This window comes from Aspergillus oryzae, chromosome 1, assembly GCF_000184455.2.
Source record: "Aspergillus oryzae RIB40 DNA, chromosome 1".
NCBI classification, from domain to species: domain Eukaryota; kingdom Fungi; phylum Ascomycota; class Eurotiomycetes; order Eurotiales; family Aspergillaceae; genus Aspergillus; species Aspergillus oryzae.
Genome location: NC_036435.1, coordinates 2,221,189 through 2,241,203, shown reverse-complemented (window position 1 = coordinate 2,241,203; position 20,015 = coordinate 2,221,189). Strand labels below are relative to the sequence as shown.

General features: G+C 49.7%; 7 protein-coding genes across 7 annotated transcripts; 5 read left to right on the top strand and 2 right to left on the bottom strand.

Moving 5' to 3' along the window:
* Positions 1-59: 59 nt before the first annotated feature.
* On the top strand, positions 60-925 carry AO090005001565 (mitochondrial 37S ribosomal protein uS8m; the record flags this gene model as incomplete). The annotated part of the gene is made up of 2 exons (XM_023236916.1): positions 60-523; positions 844-925. The coding sequence occupies 2 exons, from the start codon at positions 60-62 to the stop codon at positions 923-925; spliced, it is 546 nt and encodes a 181-aa protein (XP_023089419.1).
* Positions 926-1,163: 238 nt separating this feature from the next.
* AO090005001566 (uncharacterized protein) lies at positions 1,164-2,366 on the top strand (the record flags this gene model as incomplete). Its single annotated transcript, XM_023236909.1, has 6 exons — positions 1,164-1,211; positions 1,272-1,460; positions 1,488-1,542; positions 1,624-1,668; positions 1,720-2,235; positions 2,284-2,366. 6 exons carry the CDS (start codon positions 1,164-1,166, stop codon positions 2,364-2,366), a joined length of 936 nt encoding a protein of 311 aa, XP_023089420.1.
* A 4,803-nt stretch (positions 2,367-7,169) lies between these two features.
* bna4 (kynurenine 3-monooxygenase) lies at positions 7,170-8,960 on the bottom strand (the record flags this gene model as incomplete). Its single annotated transcript, XM_001818424.3, has 3 exons — positions 7,170-8,363; positions 8,427-8,641; positions 8,837-8,960. 3 exons carry the CDS (start codon positions 8,958-8,960, stop codon positions 7,170-7,172), a joined length of 1,533 nt encoding a protein of 510 aa, XP_001818476.1.
* Positions 8,961-9,462: 502 nt separating this feature from the next.
* AO090005001568 (methionine aminopeptidase MAP1) lies at positions 9,463-10,826 on the top strand (the record flags this gene model as incomplete). The annotated part of the gene is made up of 3 exons (XM_023236895.1): positions 9,463-9,600; positions 9,681-10,082; positions 10,155-10,826. 3 exons carry the CDS (start codon positions 9,463-9,465, stop codon positions 10,824-10,826), a joined length of 1,212 nt encoding a protein of 403 aa, XP_023089421.1.
* A 605-nt stretch (positions 10,827-11,431) lies between these two features.
* Positions 11,432-13,373, top strand: AO090005001569 (putative MFS multidrug transporter; the record flags this gene model as incomplete). Its single annotated transcript, XM_023236891.1, has 6 exons — positions 11,432-11,647; positions 11,701-11,958; positions 12,016-12,160; positions 12,214-12,247; positions 12,301-12,974; positions 13,030-13,373. The coding sequence occupies 6 exons, from the start codon at positions 11,432-11,434 to the stop codon at positions 13,371-13,373; spliced, it is 1,671 nt and encodes a 556-aa protein (XP_023089422.1).
* Positions 13,374-13,858: 485 nt separating this feature from the next.
* AO090005001570 (EF hand domain protein) lies at positions 13,859-17,158 on the top strand (the record flags this gene model as incomplete). Its single annotated transcript, XM_023236886.1, has 2 exons — positions 13,859-14,047; positions 14,414-17,158. 2 exons carry the CDS (start codon positions 13,859-13,861, stop codon positions 17,156-17,158), a joined length of 2,934 nt encoding a protein of 977 aa, XP_023089423.1.
* Positions 17,159-17,530: 372 nt separating this feature from the next.
* On the bottom strand, positions 17,531-19,403 carry AO090005001571 (WD40 repeat domain-containing protein; the record flags this gene model as incomplete). Its single annotated transcript, XM_001818428.3, has 2 exons — positions 17,531-19,159; positions 19,284-19,403. The coding sequence occupies 2 exons, from the start codon at positions 19,401-19,403 to the stop codon at positions 17,531-17,533; spliced, it is 1,749 nt and encodes a 582-aa protein (XP_001818480.1).
* Positions 19,404-20,015: the final 612 nt, after the last annotated feature.

Below are 20,015 nucleotides of genomic sequence, written 5' to 3'. Positions count from 1 at the left end.
CCGTCTGAACACTTAAGGAATCCCTTCAATTGGGCCATTCCGAAAACTCACGATCCAAAATGTCTCTTGTCAATCTCGCCCACGTTTGTTCCCATCTAAACAACGCCACCAAGGCCCGCTTGGGTCTCACATCTATCCCGAACACCCAGCTACACCTGAAATTGTGCCTTGCTCTCCAAAACTCTGGTTACATCTCTTCGGTCGTCCGCGGAGGCCCGACTCCCCCTCCTCAACATACTCTTCTGGGTGTTCCCTCGGTAAATGATGAAGTTGAAGGCGTACAATCGTTGACCCAAAGCAATGTCGCCTCAAGGCGTCTTTGGCTCGGGCTCAAGTACTGGCAGAGCGATCCTGTCCTCGGCAAGATGAGCATGGTTAGCAAGCCCAAGAGAAGGATCACGATCGATGTTGCAGACCTCCGAGAAGTGATTCGCGGAGAAAAGAGTGGATATGTGGAAGGCTTGCGGTCCCCCGGCGAAAGTTTATACCTATCGACGGACCGCGGTATTATGGAAGCGCGAGAGTGTGTCGAGAAGCAGGTGGGAGGCTTGGTTCTTTGCCGAGTGCTGTAGATAATTGTGATGGTTGTGGAAAGGCAAACCAAGATAAAGCGTTTCTTTCATATGTGTTGGATGCTGTGGGTTTTGCATTTGAACCGGAGTTTGGTCAGTCGCAATGCCTCCGCCCATGATTTGTATCTTCTTCTTTTTATGTTTGCGACAGCTGGGATGGATACCTTGTACAGTAACATAGGGTCGACTTCATGTATTACTTAGTTTCCTTCATTTGTGCTTCCGTCCATGACCTGGCTGGTTTTGGACCGTTTACTACTATTATATACAGCGTTGTGGCTTGGAACTGGATGGGACTGACTAGAACAAATAGTAGAAGAATAAGTCATGAAGAAATCAGAGCTTTTGCTTAGAGTGGAGGCTCTAAGGTACTACCTACCCTATTGTCTGGTAGTATATCCATATAGGTGACGTTTTAGGGGAAGGGCTAGCCGGAGGTGGAATCCATGGCGGAGGGCAACCATAAGGAATAACTCTTCCCCAATTTATGGGTACTGCTGGACACAAAGGCCTCATTGCTGATATATTCAGACTCTCCTTTCTCCACACATTATTCTAGACCCAAAACTGTAGCATGATAGGACTTGCACGATGGAAAAAGTCCTGATATCTGGGGGAGCCGGTTTTGTCGGTGCAGCCGTCGCCAGAGCTCTTGCAGAGAAGCACTCCGAATCTGCTATCACCATTATAGATCGCTAGCCGCCTGGGCCGGACCATACTGTACCAGATGGTGTCGAGTTCATCAAGGTCGATGTTACTATCCAGGAGGAGGCCAGGAAGGTAATAGAGCAGGCTAGACCGGATGTTATTATTCACGCGGCCGGAATTGTTCATGCCCTGAGTGAACGATTTGGAAGAAGGGTTGAAGGGCATGTTTGGAGAACTAATGTTGGTGGAACAGAGCATATCTTGTAGGCCGCTAAACAGAGTGGAGTCAAGGGGCTTTATTTACACCAGTTCTTGCTGTGTGGTGACGGATCAAATGGGTGCACCATCCCACAACATCGATGAACAATGGCCTACACCATCCTTCGCACTCATCTATGGCGAGTCGAAGTCGGTATCCCGCTTGATATATGTGATGTAATCCAGGGGTGTATCCTTTGACACGCTGATGCATACCCTCGCATTTAGGCTGCTGCAGAAGCTATTGTTCTTAAGGGATCAAGTGACACAGTTGCCGCATGTTCTCTCCGGCCTTCTGTGCTATACGGACCGGGTGACGACCGGTTGGTCCCTGCAATACATGCATGTATAGCCAAGGGTAAAGCCCCGTTCATCGTCGGTGATGGCCAGAATCTGTGGGATGTGACATACGTCACCAATGTTGCCGATGCCCATGTTCTGGCTGCTGAGAATCTGATGTCTTCGAGGACTGCAGCCGGTGAAGTCTTCTTTACTCAGAACAATGAACGTATCACCTTTAGGGACTTTTGCCTTGCCATATGGGCTCATTTTGGCCACACACCCCCGTTTGAGATTCACATCCCGGGGACACTGGCTTACCTTGTTGGCTTGTCCTGTGGATTCTTGACATGGGTCTTTGGAACAACTAATATCTTGAGCCGCGGCAGTGTTAGGGATGCATGCTCTGTTCGTTATGCCAGTGGCGAGAGAGCAAAGCTGATACTAGGGTACAGACCCCAAGTCGGAATTGAAACTGGTATTCGGCTCAGTTGCGAGGTAAGTAGACAATCATACCTATCCATAGACTCCTCATGTCCTTATTTACTCATGTATCTAGGATTATGCTCGACCTATGGGGATCGAATCACCAATGCAGCAGGCATGTAAGAAGCGTGAGTGATCTTCGTGTGCATCTCAGCCAAGAGTTATGGTATTAACAGTGTAACCCTCCCATCAATGAAGAGGCGAGTACGTGTTGCTCTGACGTGACAGAAAACATTAGCTATTGTATTCCACGAATCATCTGCAAGCTTCAAGTCTTCTGGGACAGTTTGTTGGGCTGCAAACATTGTCTTCCTACGCGGTATCTTCCGCTATGCACCGTATAGGACTAGCCTATGACATTCCTTCTATTCCTTTTACTTCTCTAACCTGGCGTCATCCTTGTTTGACTATCTAAAAGACCCGTTTGTCTTCTTCATAGCCAACGGGATCGATAGAACGGTAGAAGCCCGAGAAGAGATTGTTCCGAATAGAACCGGATAGACTTTTGCAACACTTCGTATCTAATAGTTGGCCGAGGACTGAAATAGGAATCCAATAATTGAATTGTTCTCGGCCTTTCCTGGCAGCCAAAATCGGATCACCCCGCAATCCACAGGTACGTACATCTGACGAGGACTGGCCCACAGCTTGGGCAACAAAGCCCGCAGCCAGGTGTATGCCCAACTTGTGTCAAGAAGCATCAGGATCCCAATGGGGACGGCAAAGATTCGTGTGCTCCACCGTGGAATCCTAATTTCGGGCCGCCATCTGTTGGAACCTGGCGCTTCTATGGTCCACCGAGATATTGTTCTATCCAAGTACCACTATAATGGTAGACACTATGAGCCGTCGGACTTGTGTGGCCCCATCGTTTTAGTACTTCCGTCGACGGATCCGTCAGTGATCAGCGCAAGCTAAAGGCAATGGAGTCAGCACCGGTACATAAGTGCAGCGGCAGTTGCCTCGATGGTGAAAGCAAAGGCCAATCCGGGGTAATAGATAGAATTTATGAAGGCGGGACATGACGAAGGATGGATTTCGTAGCACCTGCTTGGCTGCGTCCTGAGGGCTCAGGCAGGCGCCCTTAACCCGAACGGGACCAACCGGAGCTCCTTTTTGGAAGAAGTAGTATTTGACTTGACACCCAACAACCAGACTCCTAATGGATCCCATCTTCCTCGCAGCCATACTCCACCCGGATCTGTGTGGGGATAACCCACTCCGTACTGGAAGGAAACTCTAACCGTGAGCTTCCCGCGATGTAATTGCTGCATGATCTCCGATGGAGCCAAGCCCTGAGACAACCTGTCACTCTGCCCAGTGGATGCATGCGCCCTGATATTGCTGCCCAAAACTCAGCGTAGGCGGGTATCTGTCGTCGGCTCCCCTCTTCCATTTCGATGTCCTATGATCCCTATGTCCTTTCGAGGTAGGATCAGCACCCGAACGCTGGCCGGAATCTGGTCCTGATGGGTTCTTTCCAGCTTTTCCGGGCTGATCCCACGAGAGGTACACCCCCCAAAGGGCAGTACAAGGAAGCACCTGATTGAAGGTGAGACAAAAAAGACGGGCAAGGGAACTGGGTCAGGCACCTGCGTGGTCCATACCTCGCGCTTTTGTGCTGACTGTTATTTATCCTCATCCAGTCGTTATTTACGCCCCTTTTCTGATCTCTCTCTGTAAACCTTGTCAAATGGGGCCTGATGTTGAGAGGATTTGATTGGCGATCCAACCCTGCTGTATATTGGTTTTCTCCGCAAGTCTTGTTCTAGACAGGAACGGAGTCCCCTTTGTGAGTGTCCCTTGGCCGTTGCAGCGTGGTGTTCTTCATATCCTGCCTATCTTTATCTAAGATATCGTGGGACGGAAGAAGCAAAAGCTCGCCTCGGTCCACAATGATTGGGCCCATATCCTTGCCTTTGCTTACCTAGGTGTTTATATTAAACCAGAGCTCCCGAGCTTTGCAGTGAGACATCGCTCGAAAACAATCTTTGGTTTAGCAGCCCGGCAGCCTCAAAGAATATCCGACTAGTCCTATTTTGTGGTCTCTTTGCCAATTTTTGTGCTTAAATACAACCTCATGCGCCGGTGCCATCAGCCTAAGCAATAGCAATGTCCTCAACCTTCAGTTATTTCTCGGGAACGTCAGGCAGTGGCTCTTGCACGCGCTCCATTAGCAGTGAATCCGATTCCTGGTCCCGTCACAGGTCAGCGCTAACTGGCAAATCCCCTTGTCTCTGCCTTTTTCCCTGTGGTCTAAGGGTATTGAAAGAAGCTCACCATCTGCAGTGCCATCATGCATCAACAACCACCAATCTACGGGACTGCTAGCGAGCCTCCGTTGGTTTATCATTCCCATCCAAGGTATCTATCTAATCATGCTGTGTCGCTTCGCTTCCCATTGGGAAGAGATGGTATCGTGCTGAGGTAAACTCATTTAGCGCCAAACGATTTTCTCCCCCACATCGTGATTGTGGTCCTCTAGACACTCAGCCTGCTACCGTAAGGCCGCCAAAGCAAGTATCGCCGGAATTTGAGTTTCCCATACCATACAGCGGCCTCCCGGTGACTTCACACGCCTCTGTTGGGGTAACTGTCTCGCCCGTGGGGCCTTTGCCGCGTCCAATTCTTTCGCGAGAGTGGGAACACCCCGCTCACCTGCCTCCGGAATCGCTTAGGCGCGATTACAACTTTGCTAAGCCGGCAGAGAACCCGGAATACCTGGTTGAAAGGCATGGTCGACGTAATTCTGAAAAGGTCAAAGGCACTGTCCGTTACCACTCACAGAGACGGCCGTCCAACCGGGACGAATTTGATGGACCCCATCAGTTACTAGATGTTCCCTCTCCGCGTATTATAGCGGCTCAAGGAAGGGATCTTCCTCATCTTCCTACTAATCTTGATGTTTCAGAGCAAGATCGAATCTTGAGCGCAGTGAATGACCGACTGTCGCAATGTGCTTTTGACTTTGTTGCAAAGTATCAATTTCCAATTCCACTGGAACCGGATAAGAGACAGGTGAGGGTTCCCTCAGACCGTGAATGGACTGAGTGGGTATATCTCCTTAAAAGACTGGCCACCAAGCGCCGCATTCCCGCCCGGGTCTTGTATAATGGCCAAATCAAGCAATTAGTCACGGTGCTGGAAAACTCCCTGGAAATGAGGCATGCTGCCAAGCATCAGTCCAGACCCATCAAGGATGATCGAAATGTTCTCCAGCTAATTTCAGCTGGCACTCAAGTGGCAAAGATCCTTAAGGATGCCAGTGCCATGGAGTACTTAGACCGTCTTTATGTTGACACGGAGAAGCGCATTCAGGATCGACGTACTCGCCGGGTAAAGTTCGCCAATCCATGAACAAGCCCTGGCTCTTTCAATTTTTGAATGTGATATCTCCACACAATGGCCACTTTCCTTTTTATGCCGCAGACCAGACCCTCCTGGAAACCCTTATGTCCCATGGCCTGTGGTACATTTCCATTGCTCCTTGATAGGCTATTTCCAGGAATGGCTCCTTCCGGAAGCCAACGTTTTGGCTTTGGATCATCCGGATACCTGATTCAATCCACTTGGTCGGGATATAATCCTTTTTCGGACTCTGATGATTTGTGAATAACACAGCATCCCACATATGGCTCATGAACTCCTAAGCCCTCCGGAGAATTTTTCCTTGATGAAACCCATGGATAATGAGATATACCGAGGCCGAATCCCAAGCCGTTCTTGGTCGCCCATTGAAGCGTACGTTACACTAGTCACTGTGCTACAAATCGGACTCAGATAGTGATGTTGTGGCTCTCTTTTTATGCCCCCTTTTCCCGCGGTACTGGATAGTCCTTTGTTTGTTTCTGTCTTTTCGAGTATGTTGGCCTGCTTTCTATGTCTACTGTATAATCAAGCCGGGAGGATAATCATGGGCATTGCTTTTGCCTACTCTTATGTTCAGCGCCCGGTTGACTTGATGATACTGGACTTTGTGTATCTATGGTGTGGCTGTCTGTTTGTCATTCCTCTACTCGACCTTCTTGATGGACGATGATGGTTTCAGAGGTCGGTCTTCCGAAACACCGGTTGATTATACATTACTGGATGATTGAATGCCTGTTATGTCACCTTTTGTCTTGTTCATAGACTCCTGGCTGCAATGGTCTGATTTTTCAATCCGATGTGCTATTTCCATGGTGGCCCAAATTACAGACGTGTCCCGCTTGACCCAAAGGACAACAGTGACAATACACTTTCCTACAAATCAAACTACGGTGGGATGCGTCTTCCCGGGCTCTCTTTATTGTCACCGAACGAAGGGGAAATGCGTGATTACGTCACATTTCCTGATCAACTCTGCTTATAATGCGCCCGACTGAGCTACACACATACACAGTGAGTGGCAAGCGAGAAAAGAGAAAGGATCCGTCATGCCAACAACAAGAAAAAGAAGTGGCTAGCTCAGGGCCCGACCAAAAAAAAAAAAAAAAAAAAAAATGCCAAGGGTATACTGATAATTTGATGGCTGCACTTACAGCCCGTATTCGTAGACTATGCATTTTCCGAGGTCTGGGGAAAGCGTGATTCTGTGGCACCATTGGTTAAACTTGCACTCGAGGGTTGCATCGAACCTCTGGTTAGTATGGTTATCCATGATTACTAGGTAACAACATCATGCAACCCATGTTCTTCTCGAATCAGGCGAAAAACTTAGGGGAAGGCCGGGACGAGGAATACATCAGATTATTGGGACAGGAGTTGAATTCTATGCTCTATCATCTATCATCCGCGCAACACGTTTAAAAAAAGAAAATCTCAACTATATCCAAAGTTCATCTCTATAAGCAAGACAGACGCTGAGTCGTGAAGGCAGGCAAAACAGGAGAAACCGTATTTACTTAACAGAACATATCTTGGATGGAAGAACTCTAGGCATCCACCTCATGTGTTTTTAGGCGATATCTTCGTCCAAACATGACCTAAAAGTTGGACTGTAGATTGTAATGCAGGTAGCGGTGAAAGCCGGCCTGGTATCTTCCAAGCTAGTATTCCAGCAATAGTTATGCTTGAGATGACGGCAGATGCAAATCCGTAGCCGAGTATCCTGCCTTGTCTGTGTACCACCTTGACGACGTCCGAGTACCGCTGTGTACTGAAGCTGACGCGAGCATACTGGGTCTTCCAGCCAAGGCTAGGCACGTAGAGATCGAGTGCTTCCTCGATTGACTTACGAATTTTGTACAGTGGGGTCTTCACTCCCCAGCGCATCTCAAGGTAATTTTGTTTGGAGAGGTCATTGATGGCGTGCGCATCTGCCGTACGTTGATCGGTGTATGCTTGAAATGCTGCTCGGCGCGATTCACGGCGAGCCGTGAGACTTGCGTTTAGATCAAAGGCGTCGTGCTTATCCAAGAAATCGAACAGGACCCGGATATCTTCAAGACCTGCGTTGAGACCTTGCCCATAGAATGGGAGGATGGCGTGAGCAGCATCTCCGACAATGACGATGTTGGAGCCATAATGGTGAGGCTTGGCTTTAATGCTAATCAGGGGGAGATGAGGGTTTTCTTTGAATTGCTCTTGCAGATCTTCAGGGGTGATCAGATCCGGGGAAACACCGGGGAAGTTAGCATCGAAGGATAGGAACAGTTTCTGCGGTGAGCTCTCCAGTTGCGCGTAGTGGGCGGCTGGAGCAAACAGAGTACAGGTAAATGATTTGTCAGGCGACGGAAGAGCGATGAACATGAACTCCTTTCCGGGCCAGATATGCAGGTGGTTTGGCGAGATGCGGAAGTCACCGGTGTCCGATGGTGGGATCCGAAACTCGCACCACAGAGTGTCGATGTATTCCTGTTGGTAGTCTACTCGAGAATACTTCATCATATGATACCTCGAGGCGGAGTGGGCACCATCTGCGCCGATCATGTAGTCAAAGCTTACTTCGATCTCAGGGACACGGTTGGAGGAGCCAGGAAGGGGAGTATCCCCTGGGGCTCGACGTTCGAACCATGCTCGGTTTGATTGGAAATCAGCTCCTGTTAGTTTATGATTGAAAAACAGTTTGACATTCGGTGTCCGCTCCAGCTCATCAAGTAGGGCATTGTTCAGCGTGCTCCTGTCTACTGAGTTGATGGCCTATGAGCCCGTTAGATACCGCTCTTCACGAAATCCTCAAGCATCAGTCATGTAAGTACTAACTTGACCATGAACGTCGTATGCCTGCGCAGCTTCCCAGAGCTTCCCATCGTCTCTGCCGTGGATCATACGACCATGCATCGGAATTGCATCGTTGAGAATCTTCTCAATCATGCCATCTCGATTTGAGCCCTTGAGGGACGAGATACCTCGTTCGGACAGAGCGAGATTGATAGACTTGGTGAAATTCAAAGGAATCGTAGTAGGATCACGAAGGTCTGCAAGTTACTCCACAGCGTGAGCAAAAAGATCCTCAATCGACATCTATGATGATGCATGTGGATATAGTATCATATATCAGATGATGATGTCATTCCAGCGAAAAGGAAATCAATTCCGAGTCGAGAGACTCATATTCTCTTGGAGTAGATATCGCACGATACAGCATGGGCACGTCATGAATGTAGGCTCACCTCCACGTAGTTCATACACTTCAACATCATCACCTCTAGCGGCAGCATATAGGGCTGCGAGAGATCCGACCGGACCGGCACCTACAATGACTACCTTCTGCTTCCTCGGAGGTTCCTGTGCCATGATGACTGTAAAACAGAAGGAGGTCTATTGAATGAAGCGTACTCTGCTTCTCTTCGAAACAGAAAAATCATTCACCCTTATATTATCAATCACTATGGCTCATGGATAGAACTTTGCCTCACGTGATTTCCACGTGAGTGGCATCGGACGATTTCTCCCCAATGACAACCAGCGTTGGTTGCGCCATCCATACTTTCTACGCTTAAATTTTCGTTCTCATAAGTATCACATGATATCAAGCCGCGCGCCAAGGTGCGCTTAATGACCCTAGATAGTAGATAAACTAAGCCGGGTACGGTTAACAGCCTTGCCGCACTAGGAATAGTCCCTTCTGGGCCGAGACTCGACCGATTAATCCGACGGGTGTATCCGCGGAGGATTTGCCCAATTTTTCCTACCTCTCGCAACCTTTTATCCGCATAGGATACCCCAATTCGACTTTGTTTCGCATTGATTGCGCTATTTTCCCCTTCGAGCTTTTTCCCTATCTATTTCTTACAGCATGGCAGTGGAAACCGCGCCTCGGAAATGTATGGGAGTGGATTGCGACAAGATCGCGGGGACTCTGCAGTGTCCGACATGTCTTAAACAGGGCACAGATAGCTTCTTTTGTTCACAGGACTGTTTTAAACGGAGTTGGGTAGGCTGCCTAGCGTGACCTGTAGGGTCCACGTACTTAACTCTCCTTTCTACTCTGCGTGTATACTAACGTTGTTGTAGAGCGAGCACAAGACCATTCATAAAGCAAAGAGTAATATCCTCACCAACCTGTTCCCGCCAAAAGTAGTTTCTGAACCAGATCCAGCCACCGGCCTATTTAATCCTTACCCAGCCTACCCTTTCACTGGCTCTTTGCGACCCGTCTACCCACTTTCGGCCCGGAGAACAGTGCCTAAAACTATCCCTCACCCTGACTATGCTAAGGACGGTATTCCTCGATCAGAGCAGAAGTTTATCGGCCGGCATAACATTACTATCCTGAACAAGGAGGAGCAGGAAGGTATGAGAAAGGTTTGCCGCCTGGCCCGTGAGGTATTGGATATTGCCGCCCGGGAACTGAAGCCTGGTATCACGACCGATTACCTCGATGAGGTGGTTCATAAAGCCTGTGTCGAGCGCAATGTAAGTGGCCGTCTTGATCTGAGGAGTGAATTGTGAGCTTGCCCACGTCTTGTAATACTGAATTGCGTCTAGTCCTACCCATCGCCGCTGAACTATATGCACTTCCCCAAGTCTGTCTGCACGTCGATCAATGAGACTATCTGTCACGGTATCCCTGACCAGCGCCCACTTGAAGACGGCGACATTATCAACATCGACGTTACATTGTATCATAATGGCTTCCATGGTGATCTTAACGAAACCTACTATGTTGGAGACAAGGCTCGGTCAAACCCAGATGCTGTTCGAGTAGTAGAGACGTCTCGGGAGTGTTTGGATAAGTCAATTGAGTTGGTGAAGCCTGGTATGCTGTTCAGAGACCCAGGAAACGTCATTGAAAAGCATGCGAAGAGCCGTAACTGCAGTGTGGTCAAGAGCTACTGTGGTCACGGCATCAACCAGCTGTTCCACTGCGCTCCTAATGTTCCTCACTACGCGAAGAACAAGGCGGTGGGAACCGCAAAGCCTGGCATGTGTTTTACAATTGAGCCCATGATCAATATTGGTACCCACAGGGACCGTACATGGCCTGATGACTGGACCAGCACCACTGCCGATGGATCTCTGTCTGCCCAATTCGAACACACACTTCTGGTGACGGAAGATGGTGTTGAAGTACTGACTGCTCGTCTACCAGATTCTCCTGGCGGACCTATCCCCATGCCAACAGTTGAAGAGCCCAGTGAGGCGAAAACCGAGGCATGAGCTGGAGATGTTAGAAATGACAGTAGAGGGGTTGAGGCTAGCGAATACCACTGTTCATACTACCAAGAATTCCATCAGGGCACGGCGCCCACATATGTTCGCTTGGAGACCCTTTTAGCTGCCCAACAACAAGTAGACACAAGTTGTATCGAGGATGGATGTCGCCAACTAAAATAATGTACTCAATGCCACCGAGAGCGTGTTCGTTAGAAAATAGCTTTTAAATCAATCTTTGCGAACCTATGATGATGATCTTGCCTATCTCAACCTGAAAGTTATCCATTTATAAAAGTTAATCAGGACATCTACATAGTAAACATTCCTGCCCACGTGATCTCACTACCGCTCCCGAGGACTTGGTATTGAACTTTATCGGCTCAAATCTTTTGGTTCCATTCAGGGCCGAGAGCCGAATGATCCAATGAAAATGTACCCTTTGCGATATAATTTGTAAGCCCAGTGGGGTTGCTTATCACACGTGACCTAAACATTTGCCCGAGACCGGCAGTATAGTTGCGGTGGAGCTATCGCTTCTCCTTGTACTGTGTATTGTCTCGATTGACGCTATCTAATCCTTGGTCTGTGGGACTGGTGAAGTAAGTATCATGGCCCCAGAAAGGACACCTACAGAGACGTCCCCGTTGCTAGGTCCGCAAGTCAATAGCAATGCTGCCCACCACCCTTCAAACGGTGCCATTTCTGGTTTGCGCGACCCCAAATCGGTAGGGCAGAATGGTGGTGATTCACAGGAAGAGTTGGGCAAGGACGTGATAGAGTCAAACCCAAGGCTGAGCTATATATTTCCTGCGATTTCAATTGGCGTATGGGCTCGTTTTCCCGCATGCACATGTATGCCTGTGCTAATATATGCCAGGTCTTCCTATCTGCAGCCGACCAGACTATTATCATGGCCAGTTATGGGCAGATTGGTAGCGATCTTCATGCGCTCAATCTGACAAGCTGGATTGCCACTTCGTACTTTCTAACCTTAACGTCGTTCCAGCCGCTATATGGAAAACTGAGTGATATCTTTGGCCGCAAGGCATGTCTGTTATGGGCCTATGCTATCTTTGGCACTGGCTGCTTGTTTTGCGGTCTAGCACAGAATATTCACCAATTGATTGCTGCTCGCGTAAGTATACGACGATCTTACATGACTGGGAATATGGGGTGGCTTATGGGAGGATAGGTTTTCCAAGGCATTGGGGGAGGAGGTATGACCACTGTTGTCAGCATTCTACTAAGTGATATCGTTCCGCTCCGAGATCGAGGTGTCTGGCAAGGTATAATCAATATTATATATGCTACTGGATCTGGAATTGGAGCACCTTTCGGTAAGGCAAGCGTTATGATTGATCGATAACCACTAACGATATTCCTCGTGCAGGTGGTATATTGGCAGACTACATTGGTTGGCGCTGGTATGGCTTCTCTGCCAATGTAAAAAGATGCTTGCTTCTGATTCATTTCATAGGGCTTTCATTGCTCAAGCACCCATATGTGTTCTTGCTTTCACAGCGGTTTCTATCATACTGAAATTGCCACCGCAGGAAAATAGTCATTGGAAGGACAAGCTCCGTCGTATTGATTTTCCAGGAGCGATTATTCTCGTTGGGGCGGTCCTTGGCTTTCTCCTTGGTCTTGACCGCGGTAGCAATGTGTCCTGGACCATACCGGTAACCATTATCTCGTTGAGTGTATCGGCTATCTTATTCGTGCTCTTCGTTGTGGTCGAGGTCTTCTACGCAGCGGAACCATTTGCCCCTGGTCACATTATTTTTGACCGAACATTCTTTTCTAGTTACGGCTGTAACTTTTTCAGCTTCGGGGGTTGGTTGGCAGCCCTGTTCTACATCCCACTCTATTTCCAAGCCGTAGATGGTGTGTCTGCTACTGTTGCTGGGCTACGTCTTCTACCTAGTATTCTGGCCGGCGTTTCTGGGTCGCTGTTTGCCGGATTTGTCATGAAATGGACCGGGAAATTTTACTGGCTGACAGTGGCGGCATATTCATTACTCACACTAGGAGTCACAACGATCTTCCTTTTCTCTGGCGGTGCCACGGAAAGTCTTGTACCGATGATCATGGGAATGGTACTTTCGGGTTTTGGAAACGGCATCGGTGTCACGTCGACGTTGATCTGCCTCAGTAAGTGAACGAGACACATTTGCGATCAATGGAGTTGTTCTGACCTCGTTTGCAGTCTCGAATTCGACGCCCGAAGACCAGGCAGTAGTGACGGCATGTTCTTACCTCTTCCGGTCCCTAGGCTCAGTGATAGGCTTGTCTCTATCTTCAACAGTGGTCCAGCAGATTCTTCGGGGCCGGCTGAGGTCTGCATTGCGCGACAGCAAGGATATTGACCGTATCGTTGACGGCGTGCGTCAGAGCCTCGACTATATTAAGACCCTTGATCCGAGTGTTGCGAAAGTGGTTCGGGGCTGTTACGGATGGGCTATGAATAAAGGCTTTGCATTCATGATTGCTGTGGTGTTCTTTGCCCTTATCAGCAGCTTCTTTATGCGTGAAAAGAAGCTGAATCGGTGAACTGGGCTTTCAACAGAGAATAACCAAGCGATGTTGGATGGTTGCGCTGACACGACATGTGCCCCCAAAAATAAGAGTATATTGCAACCGCCAAAGACATATTTACAAGGCAACTGGGTACGACAATCGCCCAGCACTGCTACTATTTCTGTGACTTATCATGATTACGACAGTATATAGGGAACATACAGACGTTAGAAGATTGATGGTTGGAGATGGTAATGTCGTGTAAAAACAACATAAATTAAATACTTAACTTACTGCAACTCCGAAGGCGGTCATTTATTTAACGAACATTTGGTATTCCGCCTCCAACTCTTCCCCAATCAACTTATACTCTCCCACCTTCGGCTTCCAACGCTGACATTCTCATTGTTTGTGGTTTTCTTCCTTTTGCACGCTCCTTTCCAGATATCATCACACATTCACGATGAGAATGACCCAATTCAATAGCCCATAGCTCTTTCGCCGTTACAAACACCGCTATGTCGGGATCTCAACCAAGGCCGGCCTTGTCACGGTATCGTCCTATTCTCTACCTACTCACTGGTGTCGCAGCGGCCTACGCTCTTGTCTACATCAACAATCTTATCATCTCTTCCTCATCCCAGCCATCTTTACGTCGCCGAAGGACTATACGCCGCCCGCGAGGTTTAAGGAGACGATCGGAAATTGTACCCGTCGAAACTCCTTCATCTCGAGCCATCGCACACCTTGAGCAACTAGAGCGCCAGAACGGAGTATATGGTACATTTCGCATAGAAACAGAAGATGGCCGACGTGTGGAAAGTGGGTTGCTCCCGTCGTTGCTCGCGACCCGGGATCAGCTCATGGAGGAAGTCGGCGTTCCCCAGGCTCATGCGGAGCGGATGCGCGAGATGATGGAAGACACGTTTCTGGAATCATTTCTCGCTTTGGACTTCCCGCCAGCGCATACTTTGGAGGAGGGGAGTCCGGAAAGGAACTATTTGACGGAGCAGCTTCAACGGCGTGGGATCTCGCGTGCAGGGATCGAGAGGGCCTTGGCTCGGTTCAATGAGGACAGCAACTACGGGGAAGAATTGCGTCGTCGTCGGCAGAACGGGGAGAGGGTTACCTTGTCTACTTCTACTTTCCCCGATGAATCCTCGCCCGCGCAGAATATGGATGGCGGGGAGACAGTCGTTGATGATCAGAGCGTCTTTTCCTGGCGCGAAGGGCACAATGACACCTCTCCGTCGAGGGAAGGCCAGAACCTGCTCAACCTACTTTATCATATCGCCGAGGATCAAGCACGGAGAGATGGTTATATTCACAGAGGAGTGACGTGTAACAGTTGTGGCGCTATGCCGATCCAAGGCATTCGGTACCGATGCGCAAACTGCATCGATTACGATCTCTGTGAGACATGTGAGGCGATGCAGGTTCACATCAAGACCCATTTATTTTACAAAGTACGGATCCCGGCTCCTTTCCTGGGGAACCCCCGACAGTCCCAGCCTGTTTGGTATCCCGGAAAGCCTGCCATGCTTCCCCGCAGCCTAAATCGATCCCTGGCCAAACGCCTGATGAAGGATACCAACTTTGAGAACACGGAGTTGGACGCTCTTTGGGATCAATTTCGTTGTCTGGCAAACCACGAATGGGCGGATGACCCTAACAAACTGTATATGGCGATTGACCGCAAAACTTTTGATCGATGCTTTGTGCCCAACACATCTATCCGTCCACCGCCTCCAAGCCTTATCTATGATCGAATGTTTGCTTTCTATGATACGAATGGTGATGGTTTAATTGGGTTTGAAGAGTTCTTGAAAGGCCTTGCAAGCCTTAATAATAAGAGCAATGACGAGAGGCTGCGCCGTGTCTTCCGTGGCTATGATATTGATGGCGACGGCTACGTGGAACGGAAGGACTTCTTACGGGTATTCCGGGCATACTACGCTCTCAGCAGAGAATTAACACGAGACATGGTGGCTGGCATGGAAGATGACTTCTTAGAGGGCGGTGCACGAGATGTTGTTCTGGGGAGCCAGCCAATCAGCTCTGCATTTCCTGGCAGCATCCCTGCAGGAGAGGTGTCTAGAACCGGAGAAGGCAAGCGCGTCAATCATGAAGGAGACATGGAAATCGTAGACAACGAAGGTATCTTACGCCCCGACGGGACCGACACTGGTGATCGACATGCCGTCGTTGGTGACGCTGCTGTTAGGAGTCGATACGGAAGTATCCGACCACTGTTTCCATCCGTTCGGCTACCTGATCAAGGTAGGTCCGGAGGCGAAAACGTGGATGATGCCAGCAGCTCTGATGGCTCTAGTTCGTCGGTTGCTACTGACCGCTGGCCTCCGGCCGAACATATCCGGGATGAGGATATTGTGACGGCTCTTGGGGCCTATGTACCCCTATCAGAGGTCACTGACCCAGTTGACAGGGCTCGGATCGGCACTGCTGTGTACCACAGAATGTTTGACGACGATGATAGACGAGTGGATGCAGCTCGTAGATATGGAATCGATGAGCGGTGGCGGCGAAGGGCATTCTACACCGATGAAGAAGATGGCGCCGCTGCGCCTGAAGGCTACGAGACTGATTCAGACGCGGATGATGTATCGGTTGAGGATGACCTCCATGACCAACATCCCGAGTTTGAGTCACATCCGCCATCTCCTCGTTCCCGTTCTTCATCCAAAGTGCGGTTCCAGGACGACATTACTGATGACTATGACGTGAGGTCAAATCCATCGACATCCTCACGCAGTATACTTGTTGGTGAGCGGTGGGGAGGCTTTGAAATCCCTGAAGTAGAAAGGGACGTTGGCAAGGAAATCCTATATCAAGTAACACAACAAGGATTTAACGAACTGCTTGATATACTGTTCAAGCCTAAGGAAGACCTGCTCATGGAAGTTTACCGGACGCGCACTGAGCGCAAAATGTGGGCCCGAGAAATTGAGCTGGTAGAGCAGATGGATGCCGGGAAGCATTTCGCCCGACGGGATGGGCGGCCTGTAGACGACGAGGTCAAAGAGGAACCGGAGTCTTCCTTGCATAACCCCTTCGGTGACAGGCCACTCGAAGAACTGCTTGAACGGGCGGGATATTCTATCGGGAGCCCGCCTTTGGAGCCCGTCCGGGACGGTCCCGTACTTGCTCCTCCGTCACCTGAATTGCGACTCCCGGACGACGATGTACGACCAACTCACCTCGCTGATCCCGGAGAGGATCCAGCCGAGTCCCAACAGGAAGAGCCGGATTTTGCGCCAGCTGTTCCATCACCGGGATCCCCAGTATCAGAACGGAGTCAGTCACCATCTGTTGAATCCGAGTTTGACCCTACATTGCCACATCACCGTCCAAATGAAGATACCCAGGAGCTACGCGATACCTCTGGGCTACAATCTAATGTTTATAACGCTTCCCCAACACACTCTACCTTCCCACAATCCCTTCCTGCCGAACTTCGCCTTCAACCTAACGGTACAACCTCATTCCCAGCACCACCATCAATAGCCGCCTCCTCCCCCGAAGCGGAAGCAACGGCTCCCAAACTCTCTCCCTCACCAATCCAACCTCTACCCCCTGCTTCCACTTCCACTCTTCCACCTCGAGATGGTCCCACCATGCCCCCGTCTCCACTGATTCTTTCACGCTGGGCCTATCTCAATCGTGTCGAACGCGAAGCGAAAGAACGAGGAGGCACAGGCGCCAAGCTTAGCTTCGAGGAATTCTCGCATCGTATGGCCGCAGATCGGGGACGGAGGTTGGCTTTCGTAGCTAGCTGGATCGAGATGGCTAGCTTCTAGCTGTGACATCCCTGCTCTGTCTTCCTCCATTTGTCATCTTCGTAATCGAGGGAGCGCAAATGGACGTACCTGACATTTGTTCGTGTATATTAATTGTGAAATATGGAGAAAACCCATGAAGTAGACTTTAATCCGATCGGTTTTCTGACGTGGATCAGGGCTTTATACTACTGCATTTAGCTATTATAATTCCGATCTTTATAGCTTCCAGGTGTTCCTGGGACAGTCCAAACACCCGTGCCCATGATAAAGATATGTAAGTACATACAATATAGGATGATATGAATGGCGTTGAAGAGGTACAGCCATCGTCTTGGTATCAATTTCACCACAGCAAGGAAACAGAAAGTGAGGACAAAAAGAAGTTCTAATCTAATCCCAGTATCTAATCACACCATCCAATCCACCAGTGACGACCTTACTCGTCTCTTGAGGATGCCAGTCAAGACAAGTCGTCGCACCGCCTTCCTTGCCGCTCGCCATAATTTTGTGGTACATTTTCCCGGTCTTCCAATCCCAGAAGCATACGTATCCGGCGCTGTCGCCGGAGCATATGAACTGACCATCGGGAGAGATCTTGAGGTCAATGGCGTAACCAGCGTTATTATGGCCGCGGAAGCTCTTCTTTCGATTTTGGCGGAATTTATCCGTGGCGCCGTAGACGACGATCTGATTGTCGCCGGATTGGAAGGCGACATACTTGCCGTTTGGATGGGGTGCTGCCCGTGTGAGGGCAAACATGTATGGTTCCGCAATGAACTTGATCGGGACGGGGATGCCGTATTCCCAGGCGCGGAGGGATTTGTCGTCAGATGTGGAGATGAAGCGACGGTTCTCGTCAACGAAGGTGATGGTATTGATTGCTGCTAGGTGGTGGTCGTATTCTTGGACCAGTTCGCCGGAGCGGGTATCGAATTGCACGATCTTCTTGTCAGACATACCGGCCAGGAACTCGTGAGAGTGATCCGCACCGGGGTTGAACCGAACGACGTGTGGCGTCTTGCCGGTAGAGAAACGACCAAGGCACTTGCCATACTCGGTGTCCCAGAGTTTGATCTGGCGGTCGTAGGATGCTGTGAGGAACGTTTTCCCGGTGGGATGGAAATCTGTGTCGGTGATAGCTTTGGAGTGACCAGAGAAAGTGCGCAGAAGCTCGCGCGAATGGAATGCGTCCCAGATCTTGGCCTTGCCGTCCGCTGCAGACGATAGTAAGAGATGGCCGGACTGAGGGAAGAAACGAAGGGATGTGATGGCTTTAGTATGTGATTTCCAGGTGTGGATGAGTTTCTTCGGGATAAAGTTCTTGACACTTCCAACCTCCTTCCTGAGGTCCACATCCAGGTCTTGCGGTACATGCATGTACGTCCGGCCCAAGTAGTCGAATTGCTCGGATCCGTGGAACTCGGTAGTTTCCACCTTGGACGAATCGTCCTGGTAGTCTGTCGATTGCTTGCTCATAGCAGGCATATGAGCTGGGGCGATCTCCTCTTCCTCTTCCTCCACGTACTCCTCGTCACTGGCAAGTTCTCGGTCTTCGGCCGCCTCCGCTTCCTGATACATATGGTCATCATCCTTATATTTCGCCCACGGCCCCAGATAAGCGCCTTCACCCTCGACAATGCTCGAATCACCCTTCCTTTGCCTTTTGGCCCGCAAGGCTGCCGATACCTCTTTCGACGGCTTCATCTGTACGATATCCCGGCCTCCATACTGTGCCGCCCGGTCCAGGTCTCCCACAAACTGGCCCGGTAGTCCGGGGTTGCGTGTGTATCCTAAGCTCTGGAATGTGCGGTGTTGCGTGGCGAAGGTGGCTGCGCTAATTGCTGCTTCTTCTGCGTACCCCGTAGGCACGTTCTTGCGTTTGAGTCCATTCGCGGGGCCATCAGGCTTAAACGGATTCGCTGGACCCTGGTTGGGACGGGAGAGATCGTCATATGTTGCATTGTAGGTCAGAGCTTGGGAGGATGTATTAGCAAGCATCATCTGCATATGTGCTTGGTCCTATACAATTGTTAGATATCACATGACCCTAACAAGCAACGGTTGAGCGTGAAGTTATAGAATAACTAAAAGACGCATACACAAAGCGAAGAGAGGACAGAAGGAGAAATTTCAGGGACCAAACCTCTGTATTTACTTCAGGCGCTGCGACAATCTTAGTCGCTGTTGGCACGGTAGTTTGAGACTGGGGGCGCGCGGTCTCATCGTCGCTAGACTCGTAGTCAGCACCTAATAGCGACGCCATGATGCACGACTATGTGATTTTGCTTTTATTTTCTTTTTTTTTGCAAAAGAGAACGCGGGATGGGGGGATTCTCAGTTGCGCTGGAAAGGTTAGGAACAAGAAGGGCAAAAGCACGGCAGTAGTTGGATAAGCTAAGTTACAAAGGCGGCGAGTCTAATTTTTCGGGCGGCGAGTGTCCCACTGCGAACACTGCCGTTTCTACACCACCGGCGCTCTGCCCATTCCACACCACTTTTACAACGATCATTTGGTATGGATAGGCATACAGAGTTCGATTGATATTACAATGGCACAGCAAGGGTATCGTACGCTCTTCATTGGCACACTGCTTGAGTGGTGGTATATACAGCACATCAGACATCAAGGAATACAGTCGCAACGTAAAATCAATACACGCAAAATATCTCAATTGAACTGCATCGCAGCGATGCAGTTTTTCATTCACCATCCCAGTCTAAGTCGTTATACCAAAAGATTGATCATCACCCCAACCCGTCGTCAGATTCCTTGTCATAGGCATATCCTACATTTCGTCCATCTCCCATTGCATGCTCCGGCATACCGGCGGAGCGCCGAGATCGCTAGAATGGGCAGGCCCATATTGGCGACATG